General features: G+C 51.3%; 3 protein-coding genes across 5 annotated transcripts; 2 read left to right on the forward strand and 1 right to left on the reverse strand.

The window, feature by feature from the left end:
• The first annotated feature begins 635 nt into the window (after window positions 1–635).
• On the forward strand, window positions 636–6284 carry GNB3 (G protein subunit beta 3). Its single transcript, XM_049882320.1, has 10 exons — window positions 636–807; window positions 1058–1144; window positions 1394–1432; window positions 2205–2311; window positions 2389–2452; window positions 2575–2737; window positions 2841–2907; window positions 2989–3190; window positions 4453–4669; window positions 5563–6284. The coding sequence occupies exons 2-10, from the start codon at window positions 1088–1090 to the stop codon at window positions 5667–5669; spliced, it is 1023 nt and encodes a 340-aa protein (XP_049738277.1). The 5' UTR covers window positions 636–807; window positions 1058–1087; the 3' UTR covers window positions 5670–6284.
• A 1536-nt stretch (window positions 6285–7820) lies between these two features.
• On the reverse strand, window positions 7821–11672 carry CDCA3 (cell division cycle associated 3). Of its 2 annotated transcripts, none has more exons than XM_049882322.1 (6): window positions 11584–11672; window positions 9423–9598; window positions 9042–9171; window positions 8516–8734; window positions 8271–8377; window positions 7821–8170 (listed from the first exon to the last, which is right to left on the reverse strand). In XM_049882322.1, exons 1-6 carry the CDS (start codon window positions 11585–11587, stop codon window positions 8015–8017), a joined length of 792 nt encoding a protein of 263 aa, XP_049738279.1. In that variant the 5' UTR covers window positions 11588–11672; the 3' UTR covers window positions 7821–8014. The 2 variants fall into 2 exon arrangements, with proteins under 2 accessions (XP_049738279.1, XP_049738280.1); XM_049882323.1 differs by lacking the exon at window positions 11584–11672 and adding an exon at window positions 9799–10601.
• USP5 (ubiquitin specific peptidase 5) lies at window positions 10651–23959 on the forward strand. 2 transcript variants are annotated; one of them, XM_049882317.1, is made up of 20 exons: window positions 10651–10836; window positions 13648–13773; window positions 14330–14396; window positions 14593–14726; window positions 14875–15020; window positions 15286–15470; window positions 15903–15997; window positions 16718–16911; window positions 17677–17748; window positions 18075–18162; window positions 18304–18429; window positions 18925–19078; window positions 19406–19580; window positions 20191–20279; window positions 20892–21083; window positions 21577–21720; window positions 21801–21946; window positions 22165–22318; window positions 22622–22706; window positions 23299–23959. In XM_049882317.1, exons 1-20 carry the CDS (start codon window positions 10726–10728, stop codon window positions 23390–23392), a joined length of 2577 nt encoding a protein of 858 aa, XP_049738274.1. In that variant the 5' UTR covers window positions 10651–10725; the 3' UTR covers window positions 23393–23959. The 2 variants fall into 2 exon arrangements, with proteins under 2 accessions (XP_049738274.1, XP_049738275.1); XM_049882318.1 differs by having other exon boundaries at window positions 20892–21014.

The raw sequence follows: 23959 nt of genomic DNA on the forward strand, positions 1-23959 counted from the left end.
TCTCTGGATCCCCTGTTCCTCTCCCTGCCCCACTCCAGGATGAGACCCAAAGGCAGCTGGTTGGGGTTTGTCAAGAAGGAGGATTATCCAGATCAGTCCTTTCTAATCTCGGCTCCTGCCTGCACCCTCCCCAGAGTCACCATAACCTTCTTCCCCTACCACCCTGAGCTAAGGAACAAAACTGGGGAGTATTGACAATAGGGCCACCTTCCACGATCGTAGCATAGCTCACAGCCTGGTTGCAGGTGGGCCCTGACTGCCAAGATCATCACCACTGCTCAGGGCCAGGCCCAGGGGGCTACCGGTCCTGTGGTTGCTACTGTTCCTTTGCACCCCTTCTAAAAACCCCAATGCTTAATCCTCACAGCTTTGCTCTAATCCCATGGGGCCTGATGCTCTTATCCGTGCCTGCAGAGAGACTGACCAGGGAAGCACCCCATCAACTGTCAACCTCCCTCCCTCCCAGATTGGTTGTGGGGAGCTACTCCCCTCTATAGCTCCACACTCCAGCTCCCACCCCTCCCCCGGGCTGAGCCCGGGTCTCTGGGAACTGCACCCACCCCTCTCTGTCCTCTTCCCGGTTCTCCCCCAACGCTGCCAGCTAATTTCATTTGCCTGACGTCGCTGGCCCTACCCTTCCCTGTCATCACCCTCCCCAGCTCCCCCTCGCCCCAGTAGGGGCCAGGCCAGGCCATCTCCTCTGGCAGCAGAGTGAGGTAGGTGACCTGCAGGCGTTGCAGCTAAGGGAGTGAGGAGGTGACTGAGAATCGGAGCTGGAAACCTGGGAGAAGTCCAGCCAGAGCCCAAGTAAGAGGGAGCTGGCGGAGCCCTGTGCTCTGGGTCTGGGAGGCTGCAGGGCGGGCTCGGGCAGGGCTGGGGCTGGATGCAGAGGACTCCAAACTTGGAGGGCCCCGGTGGGCAGGGGACATGGACAACCCAGTTAATTTCCTATTTCATGACATGGGCTCCAGCCCTTGTGAGGAGTCCGGGGTAGGGTGTGAGGAACATAACATGGCTTGCTGGAGGTTCCCCAACACCCACCCCATGTTCCTGGCAGGGGCAGGAGCAACTCCTTGACCTGTCAGCCATGGGGGAGATGGAGCAACTACGGCAGGAGGCAGAGCAGCTCAAGAAGCAGATTGCAGTAACCCCCGACCCCTCCCACTGAGAGGCCCCAAAAATCACATAACCAGGGAGTGTGGCCTGGGAACGGGGGCTGGGTTTGCTCTTGAGTGACACCTTAGAGACCACTGACCTGGAAATGACCAGAAACTTCCTAACTTGAATCTCATGTTGGAGACACCCTCAAACCCCAGAGCCCCAACCCCACCTACCTCAGAGGCCTATGCATCCATCTACCCCTACCCTCCTCTGACATCTGCTTCCCCCCTAGGATGCCAGGAAAGCCTGTGCTGATATTACTCTGGCAGAGGTGAGACCTCCTGTTCCCCTGAGGACAGGATATGAGGGGTGGGAACGGGAACTCCCTGACCACATCAACCAGCCTGAGGTACAGCATGTCCTCAGAATAAGGAACGGCATTCATTCTTTCATTCAACAAACATTCAGTGAGAGCCTGGTTGCACAGTGGTTAAGCCTCAGCTGCTAACCAAAAGGTTGGTGGTTCAAACCCACCATCCACTCTTCAGGAGAAGGATGTGGCAGTCAGCTTCCCTAAAGATTACAGACTTGGAAAGAAAGAAAAGGAGCCCTGGTGGTGCAGTGGTTAAGTGTTTGGCTGCTAACCAAAAGGTAGGCAGTTCGAATCTACCAGCTGCTCCTTCAAAACCCTATGGGGCAGGTCTACTCTGTCCTATAGGGTCACTATGAGCCAGAATCAACGGCAGTGGGTTCACTCTGGGCCAGGCACTGTATTAGATGCTAAAGCTACCAAGATGCAGACACTGTCCTATTCTTGTCCATAAAATGAGTGATTCAACCCCCCTGGCAGGATTATGAGGACGAAGAGAATGATGAAGTTACTTTGTAAATCACAGAGCCCTATAGGCCCTAGTACTAATAGTTGTCTAATGCAGTATTTCATCAATTCTAAGGTACACATTTTTTGCATTCTGACATCTCTGAAATCAAGACACATCCAACAGTGGATGATGCCTTACAAGTACAATTGGCAGCATTTTTTTCTTTCTTACAACAAAACAAAACAAAAACCAAACCCATTTCTAATGCCCCTTTTTCTGTAGCTGGTGTCTGGCCTAGAGGTTGTGGGACGAGTTCAGATGCGGACACGGCGGACGCTAAGGGGGCATCTGGCCAAGATCTATGCCATGCACTGGGCCACTGACTCCAAGTGAGGCTTGAGAGGACCCAGAGGGGCAGGGAAGGCGGGAAAGAGATGCCTGGGTGACGTAGGTACCTTTTCCCCAGGCTGCTGGTAAGTGCTTCGCAAGACGGGAAGCTTATCGTGTGGGACACCTACACCACCAATAAGGTATAGCCCTGTCTCCCTGACCACTGAATCCTTTCTGGGGGCACTGTTCCTACCCATCTGTACCCTTCCTCACCTGGAACTCAGCTCAGGTCCTCCTCCACCCAAACCCGCCCTCCCTGCAGGTGCATGCCATCCCGCTGCGCTCCTCCTGGGTCATGACCTGTGCCTACGCCCCGTCAGGGAACTTTGTGGCATGTGGGGGGCTGGACAACATGTGTTCCATCTACAGTCTCAAATCCCGTGAGGGCAGCGTCAAGGTCAGCCGGGAGCTCTCTGCCCACACAGGTGAGCAGACCCTCTCTTCTAGTCCCACGGGGTCCAGGCAGCCCCAGGCCCCTGGCGGATTGCAACGCTGCGGCCAGAGCCCTGTCCTTCTAACTGCCCCCAGGTTATCTCTCCTGCTGCCGCTTCCTGGACGACAACAACATTGTGACCAGCTCTGGGGACACCACATGGTAAGGACCCACACTGTGGGTGATGAGGCTTGGGAGGCAGTCCTGACCTTTCTCTGTGACAGCCTTCTTCCCTCCCGGCAGTGCCCTGTGGGATATTGAGACCGGGCAGCAGAAGACTGTGTTTGTGGGCCACACGGGTGACTGCATGAGCCTGGCTGTCTCTCCCGACTTCAGACTCTTCATTTCGGGGGCTTGTGATGCCAGCGCCAAACTCTGGGATGTGCGGGAGGGGACCTGCCGTCAGACTTTCACAGGACATGAGTCGGACATCAACGCCATCTGCGTGAGCTCCCCTCCCTGTTCCACCTCCCCAGCACCACCTCACCCCACACAGAGCTTCTTTCCCTTCCACAGCTCCCCTAGCCCTGTGCTTTTTATTTTTGTTTAAAAATAATTTCACCTTACAGAAAAGTTTCAGGGCTAATAAGAACCCCCATATACCCTTGGCCCACAGTTAACATTCGCTAACAGTTAACATTTATGTATTTGCTTCCTCATTCTCTCTGAAGAGAAATAGACAAATATAAACATAGTTGTAGGTATACATAGATTTCCCCTCTCCCCGGGCCTTTTGAGAGTGAGTTGCAGACATCATGCCTCTTTACCCCTTAAATACTTTGGTGTGTATTTCCTAAAAAACAAGGCTATTCTCTTATATAACCACAGCTTAGTCATTAAAATCAGGAAATTTAACATTGATATAATATTGTATTCTAGAGCCTATATTCAAATTTCACCCATTACCTCAATAATGTCCTTAATAGCAACATTTTTTTTTGTCCAGGATCCAATCCAACAATACGTATTGCATTTCCTTGCCGTATCTCTTAAAAAAACCAAACCAAACCAAACCTGTTGCCATTGAGTGGATTCCAACTCATAGTCGTGACCCTATAGCACCCTATAGGACAGAGTAGAACTGCCCCATGTGGTTTCCAAGGAGCGCCTGGTGGGTTTGAACTGCCGAGCTTTTGGTTAGCAGCTGTAGCTCTTAACCACTACACCACCAGGGTTTGGTCAACCTTAAACTGAAACACTTCTCCACCTTTGTCTTTCATGACATTGACATTCTTAAAGAGTACAAACCAGCTTTGTGTAGACTTTCCCTCAAACTGAGTTTACCTGATGTGTATCATGAGTTTATCATGATGGAATTCAGGTTATGCTTTTTTACCTGGCCCTAATCCACACCCTGATCCAGCTCCACATGTGACATAGGAGGAACCATGTGACGTTGGGTAAGCTGCTGAGCTTGCTCTCTCTTGCTACATGGGAATGATGCCTGCCTGCAGCTCTGTAGCGAGGAACAAGTGAGGGAGTATAGGAGAAGCCAAGGACGTGCAGCTGGTGCGTGATAAATGTTAGTGGTGAATAATGATGCAGTGCGGTGGCTACTTCTCATCATCCTGTGTTGGGAAGAGACAGGCAGAGAGGCCAAGAGAAGCAGCTTGCCCTGGAGCTGTAGGGTGGGAGCCAGGGAATTGGCAGGAGAGGCAGTGGCTGCCCCAGGTCTGAGCCCTGACTCCCCTGTCTCTGCACCCTCAGTTTTTCCCCAACGGAGAGGCCATCTGCACAGGTTCAGACGATGCCTCCTGCCGCCTTTTTGACCTGCGGGCAGACCAGGAGCTGACCGCCTACTCCCACGAGAGCATCATTTGTGGCATCACATCTGTGGCCTTCTCCCTCAGTGGCCGCCTGCTCTTCGCAGGCTACGATGACTTCAACTGCAATGTCTGGGATTCTATGAAGTGCGAGCGCGTGGGTAAGAGCCAGCGCCCCCATTGCCACCTCAGTTGGAAGGACTCTCCCCTTTCTGTACCATTATACCAGCTCCTCTTGCTGGGACCCATTTATTGCTATCCCTTAATTACTGGGTAACTCTGAGCCCTACCCCTGGAGTCCAGTACCCCTTGGCTCCCAATCTGTGACCATCTTCCCTCAAGGAAAAGTTGCTCTAAGCATTCTTCTCCCCTGCCCAGTACCATGTTATCCCCAGTTCTGTGGACCCTGTCTGTCCAGTCAGTTCTAGGTTCTTGAGGTTTCAGAGAAAGGGCAGCCTCAAGGAACTATGGAAGAGAGTAGACTTAAAGAGATCTGGAATGACCTGAGGGCCCTGAGGGCCCCGACTCCAACCTGGGGCATATCTAGGACCAGCCTGGCCTAAAGTTGAATCAAGTAGTATGGCTGCTCATCTTGGGAGAGGCCAGGTGTTGAATGAAAATAACACTGGCCGGAGAGTCAGGATCTGCATCCTAACTCTGTTGCTTACTTTCTGATTGTCCTGGGGTGAGTCTCTGGACCTCAGTTTCTTCATCTGGAAACAAGGGGATAAAGGGTTGCCTTCCTTGTTTTCCAGCACCCATCAAGTTACAGGGATACCACCCTGCCCCCCTTGCTTTTCTCAAAGCACACGGATACTTCCAACCTTCCCTGTCCCACGCCACCATCGGCACCTGCCCCCATCCCATCCCAGGTTCTTGAGAGATTGGCCTCAGGTGAAATCCCGTTTCTTAGAATAATCCTCTTCAGGCTTTTCCAGGGGCTAAAGAGCCCGTTGCTCAGCCTACCAACCTAGGATCCCTGTACACACACACACACACATTCCTTTCCACAGCAGTGCAGGGAGGCAGGTTGACCCCTTTTTGTCTTCCTCAGGGATCCTCTCTGGCCATGACAACAGGGTCAGCTGCCTGGGGATCACAGCTGATGGAATGGCTATGGCTACTGGTTCCTGGGACAGCTTCCTCAAGATTTGGAACTGAGGAGGTTGGAGGAGAGAAGGTGGAAGGCCACGAGGACACTCAGCTGCAGACCCCCTTGAGGTTTTCTCTTCTGTATTCCAGCTGCCACTCCCACCAAGCTTTCTCTCTTAAGGCCTATTGGGAGTGTGCCTTTGGGAGGCATCATCAGGGACAAAGAGGCATCTCCTCCCATGGCCTGACAGCCTCTCCCTTACTGAGCAAGGATAACTGACCCCTCTCCAGCCCCTTGCAGGCCCAGCAGACTTCCAGTCGAGGCCCCAGGCCATAGAATTCCTCCCCAACAGCCACTACCTATGCCCAGGCCTAGGTGGTACAGGTTGCTCAACCCTGTTGACTATAGCTTTGACCCTGTGACTATACCTCCGGCACTACTAGGGGCCTGGCCTCCTTCTCCTTCATGCTTTCTCCTTTTTCTATCTTTTCTTCTCTCCTAACCCAATCCCATTGCCATCGAGTCGATTCCAACTCATAGCGAGCCTAAAGGAAAGAGTGGAACTGCCCCATAGTTTCCAAGGCTGTAATCTTTACAGAAGCAGACTGCCACATCTTTCTCCCATGGAGTGGCTGGTGGATTTGAACCACGGTCCTTTAGGTTAGCAGTCAAGCGCTTAATCACTGCACTATCAGGGCTCCTTTTCTCTCCTAAAGCACCTGCAATAAAGTGTAGCACTGTGGTAGGTCTGTGATGTTTGGCTCCATCCCCCTTCTGTTCCCAAAACACCTGAATCCCATTTACTCCTCTTCACGCTTCTGGCTCTTCACTCGTAATGGGAGGCAGCCCTTGCCCTTCTTATCAAGGAAGCCCAGGGGCCTGAGCCTAAAGCCTCCACTTTCCACAGACTATTAGAGATTTGGGACTAGAACTCTATGGGGCCCCACTGCAATTCTAGACTCCCCTAGAGAAAACACCTGAAGAAGATAAGTCCCTTCTCTCTAAGGCATGAGAGAACTGTGGTAATACCTGTTTATTGTGCTTGTCTGCAGGTAAAGCCCAGTCAAGACAGGGCTAAGTAACAGGATTGGGGCCACAGGGCGTAATGGGTTATCGAAGTAACCCTCAGCAGCGGCAAAATCATGGGAGAGCAGGGAGAAGAAATGGACTTGGTCTCTAGCACAAGCCTAGAACTGAGACTCCACTCTGCCAGTCAGTCAGTAAATATTAAGCGTCTATCAATGGGAGGCATTGTGCTAGGCCCTCAAGGAGCTAGAGAAGACAGCAAATAGGCATTGAGGTGTTAATAAAGGGTTGCAGGTGCCGTGATAAAGGCCGGTACCAGGCAGTCTGAGAGGTAAAGAGGAGGATGGAGGCAGAAGCCACGCCTTAAGTGGGAAGAAGGCTGAGATGAGTTAGACCCAAAAAAAACCCAGAGGCAGAAGGTATTCACCAGGTGGCTGGGAAAGTGTGCGTGCAACAGGTCACTACAGCCTGCCTATGGTGTGTATGTGTGCGTTTGTAGAATTATGTTGAGCAAGAGTCAGATTATAAAAGATCTTAAATGCCAGGCTAAGGAGTCTAGACTTTATCATAAGGACAAGAGGGAGCGATTAAAGAGTTTTGAGCATAGTAGTACTACGATCAGTTATGCTAATCATGAGAAGTTCTGTTCCTCTGAAAGACAGCCTTAACAGCTGTGTAGGTTAATGAATCAAAGGGAGGGGAGTCTGGAGCCAAGGTAAACGACAAGTGGCAAGAAATTCAAGAGGGAGGGGGGTGGGAATGAGATTTAGTGATCAAGTGCTAGGATGTGGCATATTGAGAGGGAAGGATTTGGTTTGCATAACTGGGTGAATAATGCTGTTAATCACAAGACTAGGAAACAGGGGACGAGGAATAGCTTTTGGGGGAAAATCATAAATTCAATTTTAGAAAAACTGACTTTGTAGTGCTTATGGCTCGATGGATAAAGGTCAGGGTTAGAGAGACCTGGAAGTTACCAGAATATAGGTGATAGCTAAAGCCATAGACGCGAACACCTGGAGAGAGCAAAAGGAAAGGGCCAAGGATAGAACCCTGGGGGACAGAAGGGTTTAAGAGAAGAAACGTAAGCCAGGCTTGGAGTTATCAGTGGGGGAACACGTGCTCTTCAGGCTGCTATTCGACATACAGAAGACCCAGCACCAGGTTTAGGTATAACATTTAAAAACATTTTAAATCACTTCCTTTAATATACAAGAAAACACGCAAGACACAAAAAAGCCCAATCGAATTCTCAGTCTCAGAGTTGGTAGTTTAGGGGGAGTCGAAGACAACAAGCCATTTCTCAGTACCCCAGGGAAAGGTAGGGTGAGAGGACACAGGACATCATCAGGTCCCAGGCAATCCCAGTGATGGGGCCAAGCAGAGCCTAGTTCTCAACCAAGGGAAAGTGCTGATTTTCCTTGTCATGGTCTTGGCCTTGGTCCCACGCCCGTCCTCCAGTTTTCAGAAGTCGTCCAGTTCCCAGGATGGCCCCTTCTTTTAGTTCCCTAACATTTTCACTCAGGGGAGAAGGCCGCTTACCCTGAAAAAAGCAGTGTGTGAGTGGGAAGATTCAGGAAAAAGGGCCTCCCATCCTCTGGGTTGGATTTCCTAGTCACCACTCTCACTCTCTCTCCCTTTACCTGTCGTGGTGTCAGAGTTCCAGGGGAGTTGTCATCCTGCAGGATGGTGAGGGGGGACCTCCCTAGTACCTTGCCATTTGGCTTCCATCTATTATTACGCTTAGAACCTAGGGTGGGGAAGGAGTTAAAGCAAGGACCCCAAATTAGAGGCTTCCAGTTTATTCCTCCCACACTCATCCTTGGACATTAGCCCAGGCACATTCTCCTAATTTCTCTTCCCTACACCTTGCCCTTAGATTCTGTACCTGAAGATCGGGGTGTCTCAGGGTCTCTCAAGGGCTTGTCTGAGCCCTGGCTGGCCACAGGGGTTTCTGTGGGCTGTCCCGCTTCCTCCTTGGAAAACACCTGTTTGGAGGTGAGCTCAGTTTGGCTCAGAGATGGCATTTGGTCCTCAAGGGATAATTGGGTGCCCAGAAGCAAGTCCAATTCAGAAGACGAAGGTGTCTCCAAGGGCAGAACAGGCTCTGGGGAAAGATTTGATTTGGGGGCTTTGGTGTCAAATACTTCACTCAGCTGCTTCGCCAGTGGGCTTCGAGGTTCTAAAGCAGAGAGTGAAGTGGGAGAGTGACCCTCTGATACAAATCATTCAGCAAGGAGAAAAGGATACAAGAGCCTTGGGACTTGTGCCCAGGTGGGTGGGAGTGGAAAGAGAGAAATCAAGGTGAGAGGGAGCAAAATGTTGAGAAAAGAGTGAGGTGAGGTCAAAGCAGAAGGATGGAGTCCCCTTTGAGAATGAGTCCTAGAAGTCCACTCCCTCAGCCCAACACCTACCGCTAGTGCTGCTCTTCATAGGAGTCCGCACAATGCCAAGGGTAGGAGAGCGGGGATCGGAGTCCTGGGTCTGACTAGGACCCTCCAGCTGTTTCCCTGATGGTAGGCTTGGTTGTGGAGAGCTTTCCACCTGTTAGGACCACAAGCTAGAACAAGTTTAGGCCCTGACTCTCCTTTCCCCAGGTTCCTAGCCTCAGGCGGATATTCCAGGCAGGAATTACCAAAGTCCTCAGACCTCCAGCCTAACCCACACAGATTGAGAATGTGGAAAACAAAGCCTCAAAATAGGAATGGTAGACAGCATGAGGGCTCTCTCAGAGCCAAGTGGGGCTGAGGCCCAAGAATTCAGTTTCTCTGCTCCCCCACCCCTGCCCAGAGTACCTGGATGGGAGTGCGCAAGATGCCGGCACTAGGTGAACGAGGGTCAGCCACTCGAGCCAGATGCTTGTTGTGCGGCGGGGGCCGCGCTGGAGTGGCTGGGACGCTCTTGGCCAAGCCCATCTTTACCAGGAGAAGTAGGGTGGGGCAGGGCCCGGCCCGAGGCGAGGAAGGGGTGCCTGCGAGAAGCGACTCAGGTCTCAGTCCTCACCGCGAGCATGTCCACCTTTGACCCCAGATCACCCGATCTTCCCAGTTTCCAGATGAGGAACCTCCCGGCTGCTGTGCCAGAGGCCTCTGCGGGGATACAGACTGGTGCAGCTGACAAGACGGCGCATCCTTGACCTCCCGGGACTTCTAGTTTATTCAAACCACTTACCGGGCCCCGATGCCACCCTTGGGTCCACAAGCGCTTGAGTCTTAACTCCCGAAGCTGAGTTTCAAACCTCCCGCCACGCCCCCTACCTTGACCTTATTGGCTGAGCCGACGTGGGCTCCCATAGGCCCGCTCTACGAAGGTAGGTATTGGGCTGGGAGGACGTCTATCAGGAAGACACTGCGGCCAATGGGCAGAGGATTGACTTGCTCAGGGTGACGCCTCCTTGATAACGGGATTTTCGTTCACTTTGGGGCTGCGAGCGGTTCAGCCCGAGACTTTGAGTCTTAGCTTTTGAAACTTCCAGTTTCAAAGACAAATGATTTTATTAACAAAAAAAATTATGAGTTATTACGCCATTATGTACCAAACCAGTTGGAAATGGAGTAAAGATGGTTTCTCCCGAGGCGAGACGGAGAGTAATCGTTACCGGTAGAAGTTATCAATCGCTCGACACTAACCCTCTCAAACTCCACCTCACTGGGTAGCCCTTTTTCAAATACTAAGAAGACAAGTGCCCTAATACTTTCTGATCGGCCAAGTCCCTAGAAAAGTTTCTGGGCTGATTGGTTTAAACATCCGTCAGTTTCTACTCTTCAATAAAAGGCACGCGAAGGGACCGAGGAGTCTCAGAATCCGAGCAGGCACATGTCGGGGGGCCCGCCTGGCTGCTCTACATGCGCACGTGCCTTGGAGGAGTGGGATTGGTTCTTCCGACTATCAATTGTGTTAGAAACCCTTCTCATTAGCTTTAGTCGAGAGTAGGGCAGAGGGCGGAGCAGTAGCGGATAGGCTCCGCCCAACTGCCATTCTCGCGCATCTTCCCTTTAGCGCATGCACCTAACGAGTAGTGCTTATTGGACGGGAAGAGTAGGGGGTGGGTGACTAGGGCGGTGGAAGCCGCTGTGTGGAAGAGCTGCTGCCGGTGTCATGGCGGAGCTGAGTGAGGAGGCGCTGCTGTCAGTGTTACCGACGATCCGGGTTCCTAAGGCTGGAGACCGGGTCCACAAAGACGAGTGCGCCTTCTCCTTCGACACGCCGGTAAGGCCATTCCCCACGCCCGCAGCGAGCACGACTTCCTTCCATCGCCCTGGTCATTCTGCCGGGGCCTGCAAGGTTTCAGCTACCGCCTCCCTGCGGTGCACCATGGGACTTGTAGTCTCCCACCCTCCTCTCTGCCGTTGTTTTTCATTAGCTGGGGCCGTCGTGCGACTACCGCCCCCGGAAGCTACCGCGCTCGCCAAAATCGCTCCCTGCCTGTGGAGCATTGTGGGGACTGTAGTCGCTCACACCCATCTTTGCCATTGTAAGCTAGGGGAGCAACCCGACCGTCGGACTACAGCCCCCGAAAGACCCCTTGCGCAAGCCTGGGAGTTGGCCGTGCCTGTCGCGCATGGCTCTCCGGGTTTTGTAGTCTCGTGTGGGAGGGATGGGGGGCGACCCCCCACTGTTCTGGCCCGGGTTGCGGGGCGGGGGCGGAGGGTAGCAGGGACTGCTGTTCTTGGGTGGCTAGTAGTCTGGAAAGGGTATGAAGCAGGCTAGTTCTGAGGAAGACCGAGTTAGGGAACCTCCACCCATGGTTAATATGGACAGGGGGCGGGGAGGTGGGTCATTGGTGATAATGAGGGAGGAAACAGTAGAGCAGAGCTTTCGTCGTTTAGCCTTTGAGGTGAACTATGATCGCAGCCCCCTCCCTTTTTCCCTCCCATCACAGAGAAAAGAGGGAACCTCTTTTAAGGTATTCCCAGAGAGATGATTTCTTTCGTGGTGGATGCTGAGGAGTCTTACCCATCTGGGCTCCCACTCTTGACAAAACCGCCACCCACACCGTACTTCACGTTTTGGATGCTCCACCCGGTGCCTCCCTTCCTGCAGTTCTGCCTTCCTGTGTCACCCTCAAGCAAAGACAGGCCTCTAGCCAGGCCAGAGCCTGAAAAGAGAGGGCAGCAGTCTGGTTGGGATCCGCCCCTCTCACCACCCCTCCCCTCAAGCCACTTCTGGGCCCTGCCCAGGGTGTTCAGCCAGACCAGCTCATGGCTGGAAAACTGCAAGTCAGAGTGGAAAGGCTTCACTAATGCAACACCAGTGCTGAGTATAGCAATCTAAGGCCAAGTTCAGGATCACCACTGTGATTTGTGGTTTGCTTAATTTGCTAGGCTTTGATCTGGGCCTCAGACAATGTGCTGCTTCTCTGAAGTCTAGCTTTGGCAGAGGTAAAAGGACTTCTCAGAGCAGAGCTCCAGGGTTCCCAATCCTTGGTGAAATCAGCATCTTTTAGTTCCAACAGAGGAGTTTAATCACTGCAGAGCTCCCACATTCCTCCCAGCTTATCAGATGCATGAATTGGTGAAGCACCATCTTCCTCAGAAGAGAAAGGATTTTCTTAATTCTCAGCATATGATAGAAGTCAGTCAATCCCTCTTTATGTTTCTATTCACTGCTGTCTCTCTCCTTAGTGACTGCTTTGAATAATCCAAAAGAGGTTTTTGTAATCTTCTGACACTTTCCTTCTCTCATCCGAAGTCAAGAGGTCTCCAGTGTGACCTAGTTGCTTTATTAACCAGCTCCTGGCATATTTTATTATCTTCAAATTGGGCTTATGGTGGAAAGAGCTTAGGTGACTTACCTAGTGGTGGGAAATGATCTATTTGTTTATGAACATTGCAGTCCACACTGTTCTAGAGAGTGGTACAGAACAATCTATGGGACCAAGAATTGCCTTAGACAGTGTCCTATTTTTAATATCACAGCAGAGAATTTTTTCAAGGCCACTGAGGCTTTTATTCCAGGAAGAAGATGCCTGTTGTTATTCAAAGCCTTAGATCTGAGGGAAGACTCTCTTATTGTCTCCAATTTCCTCCTCCAGTTTATCTATCACTCTATTTACAAAGGCTCTTGTGAACTTTTTGAGCCTTGGGGGAAGCCCACCCTCCCTCCTCAGCTGTGATTCAGGGTGGGCGCTCATCTTACCCTGTATTCTTCCTGGGTTGTACATGTTCTAGCTCTTTCAGCAAGTGTTGTGAGATTGTTCTAGGAAGGGGATGGCTTTTGAGGTTAGAGGTAGATGGGACTTCAGTGGGGATCAAAATTATGGGTCAGAGGGGATGGGAGGGAGCAGGATGGTGACTGGAGAATGCTGGACTTGATGCCCTTGCCAGACTGGGTCTAGGTTTAGCTGTGAGCCCCAAATAAGGCATTGGCCCCCTGGAGCCTGGCATCAGCAGGAGAGGAGGGAGAAGACTCACAGGGTGGGCCAGTTTGACCACCTAGTAGAATGTGGTAAAGAAAATGTCTGGACTTGCTGGGGAGCTCAGGGGTTAGGCGTCCCATTCAGGTGCTACAATCTGCTCCTCCTGATCATTAAGAGCGATTAGTGTTTGTGTTAGGTGTCCATGGTTTGGGTTCAGTGTTTGACATGCAGATCTTTCCTCTCCCAAGAAAGGACCTTTTCCCTCTGAATGTAATCTCTGCCATTGGAAGTCCACGTACTTGATCCTCGTTTACCTTCTGGATCTCTTGGCCCCAGATAAGGAGGGAGGGAAGGGAGTTCTCTGCAATCCCTTGGAGGGCTCCAATGCCCAAAGAAGGAGCAGAAGGAAGGTGAAAGGTGACTGATAAGTGTTACTCAGCCCCTTGGTGTCCTTATTGGTTCTTATCAAAGTCTTAAGAGTATATGGGGGAGAATCTTAGCCAGGTGGGTCCAAAGGGATTAAATAACTTACGAGGGGCCACACAGTGTTAGAGAACAGAGCCTTCCTTCTCGGAAGCTAGGAGTTTCTGACTCCAGGTCTTTGGTTTTCCTACTTGGCCAGACTTCATCCTGTGTTTCGTCCCCTGCCTCTTGCCCTGCAGGAGTCTGAGGGCGGCCTCTACATCTGCATGAACACGTTCTTGGGCTTTGGGAAACAGTATGTGGAGAGGCACTACAACAAGACGGGCCAGCGTGTCTACCTGCACCTGCGACGGACCCGGCGCCCGGTAGGGGCAAAGACTGGGGCTACTACAGCAGACATACTCCACAAGGCACCCATTTTGAACCTCTGTTCCATTCTGACCTGTTGTCCTCAATTTCCCCGTTTTGTTTTTGTCATTAAAACTCAGTTCAGATGGACAAATTTGGGAATGAATAATGGAGCCCTGTGGTGCAGTGGATAAGAGCTCGGCTGCTAACCAAAAGGTTGGCAGTTCAAATCACCAGGCGCTCCTGGGAAACCGTACGGGGCAGTTCTACTCTGTCCTGTAGGGTCGCTATGAGTTGGAATCGACCCAGTGGCAACAGGTACTAGTGAGGGTTATGGTTGAACAACATGATGAACATAGTTAATGTCACTGAACTGTACGTGTCAAGACTGTTGAAATGACAAACTGTTTATCACATGCACATGCGCGCGCGCACACACACACACTCTCTCAGTTCAGATATTTTTTAGCTGCATCCTCTTCCCAGATTAACCCACCCCACCTTTCCTCCCAATTTTTCCCTTCCCTGGTATCCGGCACCCATGGGTGATCCTGCTCTCCTGCCTCATTGCAGAAAGAGGAGGATACCACTACAGGAACTGGAGACCCCCCGCGTAAGAAGCCCACCCGGCTGGCTATTGGTGAGCACCAGTGAAGTTTTATTCTTCTCCTTGAGCTGGTCTTTCCTACTCTCAAAGGCACTAGGAAAACCCCCCAAAATGGGCCTGATCTCTGGTCCTAGGGCTCTGGAGGGGACAAAGGGAGGTGCTATTTCACAGAAGGGACATTTAGCTATGCTGGTTGCCCTACTCTTCCTCTTCCTCCCTATCCCAACAGGTATGGAAGGCGGGTTTGACCTCACTGAAGAGAAGTTTGAATACGACGAGGACGTGAAGATCATCATTTTGCCAGATTACCTGGAGATTGCCCGGGATGGGTTGGGAGGACTGCCTGACATTGTTAGAGATCGGGTATGAATACCTTCACGCCCTACCGAAGATTCTAGGGCAAGTGGGGCTGGACTAGTGATGTCTTGGGCAAGTACTGACAGAGCTGAAGAGCAAGGGGGAGAGGGCTATGTGGGGCTGGGTCCTGTCTCTGACCCTCTGCTTCCCCCAGGTGACCAGTGCAGTGGAGGCCCTACTGTCGGCTGACTCTGCCTCCCGCAAGCAGGAGGTGCAGGCCTGGGATGGGGAAGTGCGGCAGGTATCTAAGCATGCCTTCAACCTCAAGCAGCTGGACAACCCTGCTCGAATCCCTCCCTGGTGAGGCCTGGCCCTTCCACCTTGGGGCACAACTCTCAGGGAAGAGGCAAAGAGGCCACCCTTCTCAGGGGTCTGGTGGGAGAGAGGGCAGGGAGTAGGACAGGGAGGGAGCCTTGCGGGGAGGAGAGCAAAGCAGGAGCACATCAGGAGGAGAGGAGACGGGAGGGATCTTGAGACTGGTGGAGGGCTTGCAGAGGCCCCTTTCTCTTCTACCCCTGTATACCCCCAACCTACATTTCAGCTAACTCTCTTCTCCCTGGGTCAGTGGCTGGAAGTGCTCCAAGTGTGACATGAGAGAGAACCTGTGGCTCAACCTGACAGATGGCTCCATCCTCTGCGGCCGTCGCTACTTCGATGGCAGCGGGGGCAACAACCACGCTGTGGAACACTACAGGGAGACGGGCTACCCGCTGGCTGTCAAGCTGGGCACCATCACACCTGATGGAGCTGGTATGACCTTCCCTTCCTTCCCCCACCACCCTCACATGTACGTGTTTTCATTTTTATTAATTTTGTATGACATACTCAACACATGAACATACTCTCTTGATAAAAGATAAGACTGAGTCATCAATTAACCTCCCAGTCCTTGTCCTCTTCCTAGAGGTAACTACCATTGTCTGTTTAGTTATCTTTCCAGACCCATCTTTACCTTAGTCCTTTACCGAACAGAATCACAATTAATTCAGCTGTCACCCTGTTTCATCCCAACTTCTCTGATAGCCAACACCAGAAGGGCTTGCGACCTCACTGATATTCAGGAGAGTTACCCTTACAGGCTAGCTCTGTCCCACTGAGGTCCTTTCAGGGCAGGAAGTTGGATTGGTGACCAGAATAGTCCTGAGCCACTGTCTCTGATAGTGTTCCTGCCCCCTGCCTTAGATGTGTACTCATACGATGAGGATGACATGGTCCTGGACCCCAACCTGGCTGAACACCTGTCGCACTTTGGCATCGACATGCTGCAGATGCAGAAGGTGAGAGCCCTGCTGCTTCAAACTCTAATCCCTGCCCCTGTGAGGCTCTGTTTCCTTGCCTGAGACCAAGGGTAGGGTTTTGAAGAGAGCTACCACAATTAATCCAGTTGCCAAGATATGTGGGTTTCCTTTGAAAAACTTTCTAGAATCATTTATTCATTCAGTGAATACTTACTGAGTATCTACTACGTGTCAGTCACTGAGTGAATAAGACAGGTGTGGTCCTGGCTTTCATAGGCTTATATTCTGGAGGGAAAGGTAGACACTAATCACATACACAAACAAGTGAATAATCACAAACTGATGGGTGCTATGCAAGAGAGGTAGAGGGTGCTAAAGTAGTTTATAGCAGGAGGACCTGGCCTAGTTGAGGGCATCAGGGAAGTTCCCCTGAGAAGGTGTTGTTTGAGTGGGGATCTAAAGGCTGAGCAGGAGTAACTTCAGGATGGGAAGAGCACTTCCAGTAGAGGAGAAGGGGCCCATCTCACTCATTTCATTCCCTCATTCAAGCAGAGGTTAACAGGCCTGATGGCTAACGGGCCTCTGAGAGGATTGCCTGTGGCCTGGAGTGGATGATATCTAAAGCGCCTCCCATGTTTGAGTGCATAATTCAACAAATTCTAGGGTCCAGCTGGGTGTCATACTAGACCTGTGAGAGGTCAATGTAAAAAATGCAGGGCCGACTGTCTTGCCCAGTCTAAAGCGCCCCTTCCTGTGCAGACAGACAAGACGATGACTGAGTTGGAGATAGATATGAACCAGCGGATTGGCGAATGGGAGCTGATCCAGGAGTCAGGTGTGCCACTTAAGCCCCTGTTTGGGCCTGGCTACACAGGCATCCGGAACCTGGGTAACAGCTGCTACCTCAACTCCGTGGTCCAGGTGCTCTTCAGCATCCCCGACTTCCAGAGAAAGTGAGTGGTGCCTTCTCCCCTCTATGGCCCCTTGGCTGTGAACCCCTAACCCCTTCAGCTTTTCTCCCGGTCGCCAGCCTCTGGGCACCCTCCTCCTCCAGCTGCCCTCGATACCTTTGCATTTTATCCCAGTCTCAGAATAGTTTCTGTTACACTATGGCTGGCATGCTGTGAGGGGGTAAGTATATAACTATCACCACCACCCAAACACCCACAAATCCCACTGATAGAACAGAACACCAAATCCCAGGGCTCTCCATGCCTCCTGTCTGGCTCAAGGGTTAGCAGGTGGTCATTATTTTAAGCCAGTGACGTCAGATGAACATCTAACATAGACATGTAGCATTTGAGGAGAGGGAGGGTTTGGGACACTAAGATAGAAGAAAAGCAGATTCTTAGCATAAACGAGTTTACTGTCTAATTGGGAAGGATCTGACATATGTGAAAACTCAGAATGTGTTAACAAGTTCTGTTCAATAGAATATGAACTCTGTTCATCCTAATCCCAGGCTGCCTTTTCCCTTCCCCTGGCTCTGTCTTGCGGAGGAGGCAGGGAAAGAACACCTCAGAATATACTGCACGCTGGCGTAGTTGAGAAAGGGAGAGGGAGCGGGCTGCTGGAGAGATATGGGCTCCCAGGTTCAACCATCAGTAACTCCTTACTTTGGGGAAAGCCTGTTCTCTGAGTTAGTAGACCGTTGTTCCCTTCTCTTTTCCTCTGAGCCCAGGCCAAAGCCACTCCATTTATCTTTCCTTGGTTCTTAGGTATGTGGATAAGCTGGAGAGGATCTTCCAGAACGCCCCAACGGACCCTACCCAGGACTTCAGCACCCAGGTGTAGGTAGCCAGGCCCTCCAGACGAAGGCTGTTGAGAGCCTTACTCACAGCCGGTGTGTGCACTCCCTTCTCTGTGGCCGCCTGGGGGTGGGCAGCAGTTTGGCCTATGGCCACATATAAGCTTTTGGATGACTGCCTTCTGGGCATGTTGTCTGCCTTGAGCTGGGTTTCTGTGGAATGAAAGGTTTTTCACACTTGGAGAGTTGTCTACGGTCAGCCATGAGCAGGAGTTGTGGGGCCGGGGGAGCAGCGCCAAGGAGATATAGACAGATGTCAGAGGATCATTAGTTAACTGGAGCTAAATGTTCTCTTGGTTTTTACCATAGGGCCAAGCTGGGCCATGGCCTTCTCTCTGGAGAGTATTCCAAGCCAGCGCTGGAGTCAGGTGATGGGGAGCAGGTGCCAGAACAGAAAGTGAGTCTGGGACTCTCTTCCTTTCGGGCTCTGGAATTATGGGGAAACTGAGGTCTGGAAGTATAAAACATACCGGATTGTCTAAAGAAGGCCTCAGAGAGCCTCTAAATTCAGCTGAGTCCCTGCCCTGGTTCTGCCTAGGAAGTTCAGGATGGCATTGCCCCTCGGATGTTCAAAGCCCTCATTGGCAAGGGCCACCCTGAGTTCTCCACCAACCGGCAGCAGGATGCCCAGGAGTTTTTCCTTCACCTTATCAACATGGTGGAGGTAAGGGCAAAAGGGAGAATTGCTTCACAATCCTTCTATCCATCTTCACTTCCCTCCATTCTCCCTCCTGCCCATTCTTTCCTGTCAGCCCCAACCCAGTCCCACCCTTGTCCCCAGACGATCTACATGCACTGAGCCTGCCCTGTGAGTAGCATTTGCACCTGAGGAGAATAGTCAGGGCAAGCAGTGATCCTCACACTTGATGAGATTGCAGCCTAATTAAGATAAACCAAAGAAGATGATGTGAGAATGCTTATTGCTTATAAAGAAAAATACAAGCACATTTCAGTAGCACAGCACTCTGATGGAACCAGAATTGGGGAGGGGATGGTAAATTAGACTAATTGAAGTAATTCTGTTCTACTCTTGCATTCCCATGCCCCTTAGTGGCAGTCTCCATTTCACTCCTCTCTCTCCCTGACCCTCAATGAACCTGCTAGCCCCCAATTCTGTACCTGGCTACCCAGAATTCCCCACCCTGCCTGTTTTCTGTAGAGGAATTGCCGGAGCTCTGAAAACCCTAATGAAGTGTTCCGCTTCTTGGTGGAGGAAAAGATCAAGTGCCTGGCCACAGAGAAGGTTAAGTACACCCAACGAGTTGACTACATCATGCAGCTGCCTGTGCCCATGGATGCAGCCCTGAACAAAGGTAGGTCGCTCTCAGCAAGACCTTAAGGCAGTTGAATGCATGGTCTATGAAAAGCGCTTGGGCACATTATGGGAGCAGAGCCTAGCCTCACGGACCAGCCTATGGTATGCCCTGTTTCTTGGGCCATTGGGGGTGGGTAGGATTAACCTTGCCCACATCTTGTTAGCAATGCTGTGTGGACAAAGAGAGGCAAGATCATAAACAGATACGTATCTAGTGGGCTTTGGGAGCGTAAAGGAGCTGAAATAGTCATGGACATAGAACCAGCAGGGCGAGATTAAGTCCGGAAGGGTATAGCACCCTCTGAAGGATCAACTCTATCACCAGAGGAGCTTCTGGAGTATGAAGAGAAGAAGCGGCAAGCTGAGGAGGAGAAGCTGCCACTGCCAGAACTGGTCCGGGCTCAGGTGCCCTTCAACTCCTGCCTAGAGGCCTACGGGGCGCCTGAGCAGGTGGATGACTTCTGGAGCACAGCCCTACAGGCCAAATCAGTAGCTATCAAGTAAGTCCCATTAGTCTGGGCCTACGTCAGGGTAATCCCAAAAGATACTGCGTGTCTTTCCCATTCTTGCATTCCTTTGTGGTTAGAATCTCGGGGTTGAATCAGTTGGGGCTGGTAATTTGGCCATGAGGGAACCAAGAGGCCCTCATAGGAAGACATGGGTGACTGCTACACCCGTTACCTTGTCCTGTTCCTACATGCCCTCTTCTCGCATGGTACAGGGTCTGCTTTCTAATGCCGCCTCTCTTTACTTCCTCCCTCAGTTATGGCAGAGCACACAGGCACTTAGGATAGACAGAATTTGGATTTCCAGCAAACGGCCTTACTTTTGGCCTAGCCCTATCATGGGCACAGGATTGAGATGTGAAAGAGTGCGTTGGTCTGAAGGGAATTTGGCCATCCACCCCTTTACTACTGGCAACAAAACAGCCATCCTTTAGGGTTCTGCTGCTCCTGTCTGCAGAGGTGCTGAGGCCTGCCCAGGGAAGAGTGTGGAGTATCTTCTGGCTGTTAGGTCTTCTGCCCATGAGAGTCGGAGCCCCAGGGTTGGGGTGTCAGGAGAGGAGAACCTTGGGATTCTCTGGGTACCAGGACATTCTCTCTTCCCTAGGACCACACGATTTGCCTCATTCCCTGACTACCTGGTCATCCAGATCAAGAAGTTCACCTTCGGCTTAGACTGGGTGCCCAAGAAACTGGGTATGGTGGCTGGGATGAGGGAGGTTAAGCAGATAATGCTAGAACCAGAAGGGGCCTCAACACATGCAAACCAGTGTTTCTCAGACTTTCCTCTGAAAGTGGAAGAGTTATCTTAGATGTTTCGAAATATGTTTGAAAAACACTTGACTAAAAATGTTAAAAGATTTACAAACAATTTCCCTAATTTTAGTTTCATAACTGGTAAAATGTTTTCATTTTGAGAATCTTGAACAATTAATTCTCATTGCTCTCACAGACCTCTGATGACTGTAAGAGCTATTTGAGAACTATTGATTAAACTTCATTTTCTAGATAAGGAAGTTGAGATCCACAGAAGTATAAAAGGACTCAGTTGTACAAGTTGGAGGTCCCATTCCTTGTCTGTAGCTCATTGTGGTAGATCTAGGACTAGAATCCAGGTCTTGACTCCCAGGCTCACTGTTATTTTTACTACATTAGGACTCCTTTAAGATTGGTCCTGTTCTTAGTAGCTCCTTGTTACAGAGCAGTTTCAAGATGAGAAGCAAGGGCTTGAGATCCCCGAAAGTGATTTTTCAGAGAGGGCCTCAGGGAGCTGCTGAGGCGACCCCTTTCCTGCCATTCCCATTGCAGATGTGTCTATTGAGATGCCGGAGGAGCTAGACATCTCCCAGTTGAGGGGTACAGGGCTGCAGCCTGGAGAGGAGGAGCTGCCTGACATTGCCCCACCCCTGGTCACTCCGGATGAGCCCAAAGGTAGCCTTGGTTTCTATGGCAACGAAGACGAAGACTCCTTCTGCTCCCCTCACTTCTCCTCTCCAACATGTTAGTGACTCTTCCTGCCTGTCTTTCTCCATGCTGATGGGGGGCTTCTCTGCCTTGCCTCCCCCCTGACCCTGTCCTTCGTGTTTCTCCTGTCTTCCCTTCAAATTTCCTCCGTCCTCTTTTGATGGACCTGGGGACTGACTAGAGCACTCCCAGCCACATTCTGCATGTGGATGGCAGTAGCACTGGCTAATTGCTTCAACCCTGTTACCTCTTTGGATGGGGGTGGGGAGTATCATGTTCCAGAAACAGGGCCATTCCATGAGAATGGACAGAGAAGGGGATAAATGGAACCTGTAACCTCAGTTCTGTGCATTTAGAATACTGGACCTACATTATGTTGTGGGGTCACTTTAGGATAAAATTGAGGAATATGCATGGAATGGGTGGTTGGAAAAGGGCTGGCGGGTGCACTGTGGAAAGGAGGAGGGGCAGCTGGTGCCCCATGGAGTTGGGTCACTGTTCACATAATTCCCATCCTCCCTCCCCACAGCACCCATGTTGGATGAGTCGGTCATCATCCAGCTGGTGGAGATGGGCTTCCCTATGGATGCCTGCCGCAAAGCTGTCTACTACACCGGCAACAGTGGGGCTGAGGCTGCCATGAACTGGGTCATGTCACACATGGATGATCCAGGTAGGCAGGGTGGGGCAGCAGGACAGGGCAGGGCCACCATCCTTCCCCCAAACACACTTCAACCCTTCACATCCTGACAGATTTTGCAAACCCCCTCATCCTGCCTGGCTCCAGCGGACCTGGTTCCACAAGTGCAGCAGCCGACCCCCCACCAGATGACTGTGTGACCACCATTGTCTCCATGGGCTTCTCCCAGGACCAAGCCCTGAAAGCTTTGCGGGCCACGGTATGGGCTGCCCCAGCTAAGGACTTGGGGCCTATGGGGGAGGAAAGGGGTAGGAATGAAATTCTATCCTTTGCGATTAAGACCAAGCACAATGGGAATAGTATGGCCAATGCTGGGGCTCCACCCTTACGTGGCTCTGATGAAGGAGCTGAGCTTTCACTGGTGGTTTTCTTGCCCCAGAACTTGTTTAGAAAAGTAACAGTTCCTTCCTCTCCAAGAACAACAGTTTAGAACGGGCTGTGGACTGGATCTTCAGTCACATCGATGACCTGGATGCTGAAGCTGCCATGGACATCTCAGAGGGCCGCTCAGCTGCTGACTCCATATCTGAGTCTGTGCCTGTGGGACCTAAAGTCCGGGATGGTCTTGGAAGTGAGTGTCCCTGGAAAACAGGACAGAACTGAGAGAATCTAGCTAATCCGCTACTCCAGATCTCTCATTCGAAGGCAGCTCTACTTTCCTCAAGGGTCAGAGGCGTCAGAAGCTACCTTCCATTAATGTGACTTTTTGAGGGTGGGATTCTAGGAGGCTGAGATAGCCTTTTGGTCCAGTACATGTTCCACATTCCCTGAAACTCATGTCCTCACTTTGAGCTGCTAGATCAATCTTTGGACTGGTGCTCAAGGATTTCTTGCCCATTTTCTTCTCTGCCCTCTTATCTCTCCTTTTTCCTAGAGTATCAGCTCTTTGCCTTCATTAGTCACATGGGCACCTCTACCATGTGTGGTCACTACGTCTGCCACATCAAGAAGGAGGGCAGGTGAGGGGCTGGCAGTGTGCATTTTGAATGGGAAGTGGTGGTGGGAATGAGTAGGGGCACTCTGGAAGAAATTCTTAGTATATTTGCGATAGGGGCACAAATACACCAGAGATTGGAAGAATGCCTTACAACAGGGAACAGCAAACTATATATAGCCCAAGGGCTGAACCTAGCCACCTGCTTTTGTAAATAAAGTTTTATTGGAATATAGCCACACTTAGTAATTATGTATTGTCTATGGCTGTTTTCGTGCTGCAGCAGGAAAGTTGAGTCACTGTTGTAAGACTGGATGACCTGCAAAACCTAAAATATTTACTATCTAGCCTTTACCAAAAAGTTTGCCAACCCCTACAGGAATGGGTAGGGGGTGATTGTAAAGATACTGAAGGATCTCAAGACACAGAGGAGGAGAAATGACCCTTGTGGAATTGGGACGCTCCCTTCAGAGAGATAGCGAGTGGACTGTAGGTTTGGGGACCCAGGCAGACAATGTTCGGAGCCTTTCCCCCAGAATCAACTCTAGGGCTGTGTCTTAGGGATTAATTAAGTTGATGCAAATTGGGATGTCCATCCTTTTCTTTCCCTTCCCCAGATGGGTGATCTACAATGACCAGAAAGTGTGTGCCTCTGAGAAGCCACCCAAGGACCTGGGCTACATCTACTTCTACCAGAGAGTGGCCAGCTAAGAGGCCCCTCCTCACCCCTCACCACTGGGGACAGGGGACAAACCACCTGGCATGAGGGATAGGGGCTGAGGGATGGGCCTCAGCCCCCCTGCTCTATACCCTGTTTCTTTTTGTCCCCAGCAGCAGGGAAGAAGCTGGAGGCCATAGGAGAATGGCCAAACAAAGGGAAGGGGGCACTCTATAGACTTTGGGGATTAAGTGGGAAGGGGAAGGGAGGGGCCAGCTGCCTGTCTGTAAGAGACTTCGTTGCTTCCCCTGCCCCTTGAATCCACAGTGCTCTGCTTCTCTGTGTAATCTCACCCAGCCCCCTGGTGTGTGTGTGTCAGAGGGGGGGGTCTTATTTGTGTGTGTGCGTGGGTGTAGCTTTGTGCATCCTCTTCCAGGGGAGGGAGCATCTGTGCCTCCTCTCCCCCATTGTGTTTGCTCTATGTGTGGTTGGGCAAGGAGGGGTATGAGGGAAATGGGGACCTCCCTTCACCCTCCTGCCTCAGTCTTTTCCTCGTCCTTTCTGAAAATGCCAAAATACACGATGTGAATAAAAATACAATGGCTAACTTGTGTCCTGTT

This window comes from Elephas maximus, chromosome 4 (genome assembly GCF_024166365.1).
Source record: "Elephas maximus indicus isolate mEleMax1 chromosome 4, mEleMax1 primary haplotype, whole genome shotgun sequence".
Classification (NCBI taxonomy): Eukaryota; Metazoa; Chordata; class Mammalia; order Proboscidea; family Elephantidae; genus Elephas; species Elephas maximus.

Bases quoted from the DNA above. Each gene is read 5' to 3' on its own strand.
- USP5 (XM_049882317.1), top strand. From the start codon at position 10,726: ATGGCGGAGCTGAGTGAGGAGGCGCTGCTGTCAGTGTTACCGACGATC. The intron at 15,998-16,717 runs GTGAGAGCCCTG...CTTCCTGTGCAG, and splicing joins ACATGCTGCAGATGCAGAAG to ACAGACAAGACGATGACTGA. The intron at 16,912-17,676 runs GTGAGTGGTGCC...CTTGGTTCTTAG, and splicing joins ATCCCCGACTTCCAGAGAAA to GTATGTGGATAAGCTGGAGA.
- CDCA3 (XM_049882322.1), bottom strand. The intron at 8,378-8,515 runs GTACAGAATCTA...TCCCCACCCTAG, and splicing joins TGAGACACCCCGATCTTCAG to GTTCTAAGCGTAATAATAGA. The intron at 8,171-8,270 runs GTAAAGGGAGAG...TGCTTTTTTCAG, and splicing joins GAACTCTGACACCACGACAG to GGTAAGCGGCCTTCTCCCCT.
- GNB3 (XM_049882320.1), top strand. From the start codon at position 1,088: ATGGGGGAGATGGAGCAACTACGGCAGGAGGCAGAGCAGCTCAAGAAG. The intron at 1,145-1,393 runs GTAACCCCCGAC...CTTCCCCCCTAG, and splicing joins AGCTCAAGAAGCAGATTGCA to GATGCCAGGAAAGCCTGTGC. The intron at 2,453-2,574 runs GTATAGCCCTGT...CCCTCCCTGCAG, and splicing joins ACACCTACACCACCAATAAG to GTGCATGCCATCCCGCTGCG.